This window comes from Myotis davidii, unplaced genomic scaffold (assembly GCF_000327345.1).
Source record: "Myotis davidii unplaced genomic scaffold, ASM32734v1 scaffold341, whole genome shotgun sequence".
Classification (NCBI taxonomy): Eukaryota; Metazoa; Chordata; class Mammalia; order Chiroptera; family Vespertilionidae; genus Myotis; species Myotis davidii.
The window spans coordinates 375,419-381,418 of record NW_006291021.1 but is presented as its reverse complement, the minus strand read 5'-3'; the positions used below and the strand labels follow the sequence as shown (position 1 = coordinate 381,418).

At 56.0% G+C, this 6,000-nt stretch overlaps 1 protein-coding gene across 4 annotated transcripts in view; it reads right to left on the bottom strand.

Moving 5' to 3' along the window:
- The window catches only part of MLLT1 (myeloid/lymphoid or mixed-lineage leukemia; translocated to, 1), a 65,663-nt gene that overhangs the window by 6,423 nt on the left and 53,240 nt on the right, over window positions 1-6,000 (bottom strand). For all 4 annotated transcript variants that reach the window (XM_006764228.2, XM_006764230.2, XM_006764229.2 and 1 more), the window contains 2 exons: window positions 4,544-5,095; window positions 705-792 (listed from right to left, as the gene is read on the bottom strand). In XM_006764228.2, coding sequence (XP_006764291.1) covers window positions 705-792; window positions 4,544-5,095 — 640 coding nt within the window. The remainder of the gene's footprint in view (window positions 1-704; window positions 793-4,543; window positions 5,096-6,000) is intronic.

Sequence of the window (6,000 nt, the reverse complement as noted above, 5' to 3'; positions counted from 1 at the left end):
CCCTGATCCAGGAGCTGTCCTCTAATGGGACAGGGTGGGAGGGCTGGCAAGGAACTGATGCCTGCCTCCCTCTGAGAGAGCTGGCGAGGAGGGGGTCTGGCTATGGATAGGGCCCAAATCAGAAAGGGGCTGCTCTCCACTGGCCCGCAAGCACCAGCACCTCATCAGCACATCGCCAAGCCCTCATCATACAGACAGTGTGTCCTGAGGCTCAGGGGTAGGTCACCAGGAGTGACATATCCCACACCTGGCTAGCCGTCAGGTGAACTGTTTCTGCTTTTCTTTTTATACACTTCCTGAAGGTCTACAACCTACAAATGTGGATATCTGGGAGCCCAGTCTGGGTAAGCAGGAGTATACTGAAGAAATGCCCAGGGTGTTCAGCTCAGGCCCATGGCTCTTGCCCTGCCCTCCATCCCTCACTTCCCTCACCCCAGCTTCCCCCATCATCCCCACCTTCCCCCTCATTCTAGGCCCTCCTCATCACCCCCTCCCTGGGGGTAAGGCACCAATGGGTTTTTCTGGCAGTGGCAGCAGCTGAAGCTCAGGCATGGAGTGAGCCCCCACAGAAGTTACGGGAAACTGCTTGTAAGTCCCTGTGATTGGATAACAAACCTAGAACCCCACCAGCCAGGTGGAGTCAGAGGCTACCCCCACAGCAGTAAGCCACAGAAACATCCTGTCTTTCCTTTGTCATCACCCACCTTGACTGTGGTTCTGAGATGGCTCAAAATCCGAATCTGAACTGGAGTCAGAGCTGGAGCTGGAGTTGGATGGGCTCGACTGGGCGGACTTCACCCCAAAACGGGGGTGGGGTGGGACAGTGGGGGAGAGAAGACAAGAATAACCTTTCAGTCCAAGGAAAAGGAGTGGACAAGAAATGCGCCCTGGCAGCAATGACACCCAGCTGAGTCTGTCCCCAGATACGCACTCAAAAGGTGACAAAGGTGCCAGGCTCAAGGCACACAGGAGGACCCCTGCACACACTTCTGAGAACATGGCTTCCTGAGTCCGTAGGCACCCAGCCCCAGGACACCACCAGTTTGCATTTCAAATGCAATGGCCCATCTTTTCTCACTGAGGATCTTTAAATTTCTAGTAGTTCCAGGAGAAGCTCTCAACAAGTCACTGGTTTTCCCATGCACCTCAGCAGGAGGACAGGGAACCAAGTTGTCCATGAAAGGGGGTTGGGGAGCACATCTGTTTGTGGGCCCTGCCTTCCTCCTATGAGGGCAAGAGCTGGCGATGGGCGCTATGGCGCCACAGGGAACAGAGAAAAGATCTGGAACAGGAACAGTGAGTGCAGAGACCCAGCTTCTCATTCTGCCTCTTGTTTCCCCACAGCCAGTCCCGAGGCTGAGTGATGACAAAAAGCTATCTGCTCGTCTCCCTGCCCCATGCTGCCATCACCCACCACGTGCCCTGAGGTAATGATGAATGTGCCACGTGACAAGCAGTAGGGGACAGGGTGGACTCAACCAGGTCACATCCCCCACTTCTTCCTGCAACCTTCCACCCTAGGCCCTAGGACACATGGGGTAAGATGACTGGGGGTTGCACCTCCCTGGGTGTAAGGAACTGGTCACTTCAGATCCCTTCAGGGAAGGGGCCTCTGGCCTTGCTGCATGGAGCGCTAAGCTAGAACAGGGGCCTTAGTTTCTGCCAACAGGCAGTTCTGAAGGTGCACATAACAGAGCAAGCCATGGGTCTATGGCAGACTCTGAAGGGCAGAAGGGCAAAGTTCACAGCTCCAAGAGTCCACCCTAGCCCAGAGCACCCCACACACCTGGGAGGCTGCCTCACCCCCAGCAAGCTGCCCTTGGGCTGGGGCTTGTCTAGCCCTCTTGCTTTGGGGAGGACCATCTGGAGGAACAGAACACCTTGAGCGCTGGGACCAGCCACCTCTGGACAACTCCCCTTTTCAAGAGAAGGGACCAGGAAACAGGCAGAGGCACCTAACAGCATTTGCTTAGTCCTGCCATGTGTCGTGTGAGAGGAAACCCTAGGAAAGGAGTCCCGGACTCCCAAGGGATCAGGAAAGTCCCTCCTGATGGTCTGGGGGGCTGAGGGCAGCTCCCAGGCTGCAGAGGGGACCTAGGAAGGCACAAGTCTTTGCTCACTCAATAGACTCAGAGAGTAATCAGGCCACCTAGGGACAGAACACTGTCACCTGAAGAGTTAAGGGGCCTCTTCTTTAGTTTACCTCGGCCTAAACCACCTGCTCCAGGCATCTGCTGACAGCACCCCCCCACCCCCACCCCCACACACATGCCTTCACATCGGAGAATCCTAGATTACCATCAACCACTGCCCACTGTGACAGACCAGTGTGACACCCCCAAATCTCAGCCATGGGCCTGCGGACAAGTGGCCCTCTAGCATTCAGACCTGAGTTCTTATTCTGGTTCAGGGGTCGTGGTTCTGACCCTGGGTTTGTCACCAACTGGCCAAGGCCGCCCTGGCTTTAAACCTCAGTTTCCCCCATCTGTAAAAGCTGCCTTGCAGCCCAGCCAGAGTGGCTCAGTGGGTAAGCATCAACCTATGAATGAGGAGGTCACGGTCTGATTCCTGGTCAGGGCACATGCCTGGGTTGTGAGCTCGATCCCTAGTGTGGGGCATGCAGGAGGCAGCCAATCAATGAATCTCTCATCATTGATGTTTCTATCTCTGAAATCATTAAAAAAATATTTTTTCTTTAAAAGCTGCCTTGCGGCCCCCCATGGTGGCCAATGCCCATTGTGCCTCTGCCATCTGGGGCAGAGAATATGGACAGACCCCCTGGGCAGAGGACATGAGCAGCAGGTTCTGTAAGGCTGACACAAAAAGCAGGGCCAAGGCAGGAGCTGGACCCAGGTGGCGGCCACCCAGTGTGTAGGCTCAGGGCTGCAGGATGGGGAAGTAGGAGCCATGAGAGGTGGCTCCAGCACCTGTGTGGGGTGAGGGGTGGCAAGCAAGTCCGCCGACCTCAGATGCACTGCCCCTTTTCTTTCCACACAAATCCAAGGGGCAGAAATAATGTCAGCCCAAAGGGCCTAGAGGTGTGCATCTGAAAGCCCACAAGGAGTCCTGAGTGCTGCTGATGAGTGCCGCTGTGCAGCCACATGCCATGTCCAGCAGGGGCCAGAGGGGCCAGCGGGCTCTCAGCACTCCTGGCCCCTAACTGAAAAGGACCCTGTGGGCCAAAGAGACCACAGAGAAGCAGTTGGAGGAGCTGGGGGCTTGGCCCAGGGACTCAGACAAGGAGCCCCTCAACCCCCTCTCGGCTAAGCAGGAGGCGGCAACTCAGGTTCCCTGCAATGTCAGAGCTCTCTGTTGAGCACCCAAAGAACCTGCAGCAGCTGAGCAGGATACTGAAATGGCCCTGAATGGCCAGGAGGCTTCTAAATAAGAGATGTTCCAAGTCCTGCCGCCTTAGGCTCATTGTCTCCTGGCTGTGAGGAGCGCTGGGTGTGCAGCATGATTGGTCCCATGTCCCTAAGCCAGTTACCCATGGACCAAATCGTCACCCCCAATGCTGTTGCCTCCAACGGAATACCCCTGGAAGCCACATGCTCATGACATGGTGTTGCTGACACAAAACAGCTCTAGCTTCATCTCCGGAGCCACTTTCAAAGCCCCAGTGGAGCCCCAGCAGCAATGCTGCAGGCAGACTTCAGCCTCTGGGAGTGAATGGAGATCTGGAAACAGCACAGGTCACCAGGCATGGGGGCGGTGCCTCAGGTAAGGGGGTCACTCCTCATTTATCCACCCATTCATCCATTCGACCATCACCCAGGCACCTGTTCTCTGACCACCAGATGCCAAACACAGTCTCAGAGATGATATCACCCCGCAAGGCCCCAGGGAGGTCTGGCCACCCAGTTAGCAGTCTGGCTATGTGCTCCTCTGGGATTCAAGGGGTCTCTCACAGCCATCTTCAGAGAACCACCTGGAAACACTGTTGCAGGAGCCCAGAGCCTCTCACAGCGAGAGGGGTACTGGCCCATGCTTAGAAGACAAGTCTTGCTGATTCAAGATCCCTGTGTCTACGCTGCATGAGCAACAGCGGATGGGTGGCAGAGGTGGTGGGCCCTCGGACTCCAACGGCCATCTGGGAATGGAGCCAGCATTAAGCTTCCAGACCAACCATGTGGTGGCTGAGGAAGGGACAACAGTAAGACACAATCACCCACCCTGATCCCCAACTGGCCACCAAGACCCTGGGCCATGCAAGGGGCTTCCACGGTAAAGAGCTCGGAACCCAGGTACCAGACCATCATGTTCTACCAGAGCCATCCTTCCTAAGCACCATTTCCACAGAGACCTCAGAGTCAGGCTTTATCATCCTTGACAGAAGGGGAAACTGAGGCTTAGCGAGGTGCTCAGGTATGCCCAAAGCTACAAAGAGCAAAGGGAGCTCTGGGGCTGAGATCCCAATCTCCTCGTCTAACGTTTGGGCTAACAAGGCTTTCAATGGCAAAAAGCCAGAAAAGCTGATAAGGACAGGGGGTTCAAAGAGCCAGAAAAGAGGATAAGGGATTGATGGGGCAAAGGGGCACCTCACCTCTGTCTTGAAGGAGGCCTCGTCCTCCGAGTTGGACTCCTCCACCTCTGGGGGCTTTTTGATCTCCCGGGGCTCATTCTCAGCCTTGATCTTCTCCACTTTGGTGCTGCCCTTATCCTTGGCCGACTTTTTGTCCGAGAAGGAGGATGAGGTGCGGGGCGAAGTGCTAGGGGCACTCCTGGACCCCTTAGAGCTGCTCTTCTTCTGCTTTTTGGCACTGGGCTTGGGTGAGTCAGTGGTAGCTGGCCGCTTGCTGGAAGACTTAGATGGTGGTGGTGGTGGGGGACCACCCTTGGGGGATAGGCTCTCCAGTTTGGTCTCCTTTAGGGCCATCTTAGGCTCCTTAAATGCAGCCTTGGGTGGCGGGGCCTTCTCCTCCTTGGGTGGCCGGCCCTCAACCAGCTTCCGTGAGGCATCCTTGGCACTCCGGGCCTGCTCACGCTCTGGCTCCTTGGAGGGGCCTTTGCTCTCCGAGTCTTTGCGGGGCCGCTCCCGGTGCTCCTTGGCTGTCTTATGGGCCTTGCAGGCCTTGCCGCTCTCCCTGCTGGCGTCCTGAAATGTCGGGTGGGAAGGGAGAAAGACACAGTCAAACGGCATCTCAGGCCGCCCTGCTCCACTGCCCCTAACCCTTACAAAGTATAATCCACCTGGATTCAGACTCAGCTAGAGAAAATCTTCCAAAAAGCAAAGAAGTAAGGTAGCAGGTGAGATTTTTAAATGGAGCTGTCCCTTTAAACTACTAGGAAGTGTCAGCAGGTCCCAGGCGACTGCAGGCTAAGACTCCCCTCTGAATTGAACTGACATTCCCTGAGGGATTCAAGAACAGCACAGTGAGTCGGCAAAGAAAGACAGATACACAGGCCCGCTCCAGCTCGGACACCTCGCAGCTCCCACTGGGGGCGCTAGCAGACAGGCTCCTTTCTGTCCCTGCCACTAAGCCTCCTGCCTGGTCGCCCCAAAGCAGGGCAACCTGCCAGGCATAATGGTTTTTTGATCCACAGTCAGCATTCATTGAGTAGCTGCTGGGTTCAGGGCACTGCGCAGGACCAACGACTCCTGACAGAACTGAAGCCACCTGGACAGCTTTTCTATAATGTGTACAGTTCCTGGGAAACTCAGAGGGTTCAGGGTGGCTCAGCCAGGTCATGGAACTCTGGCTAGGGACAGAGGCAGAAAGCAGCCCTGCTCCAGGCTGCTGGGAAAGCTGGGCGAGGGGACACCAACCCTGTGCGCCCACACTTCCTCTGAACAAGGGTAAGACCACCTACCTCGCCAGCGATGGTACAGGGGCCTGGCTGACAGCAAGCATTCAATCATGGCGGCTGCAGCCACCCCACACACAGTTAGCGTACCCTTTGGGTAGAAGCCTTGCCTGACACCTTGTTTGCTTCCTGCCTGTCAAACCCCTTCAACATCCCACATGTCCAGGGTTGCTGAACAGGTGCCCAGCTGCTAAG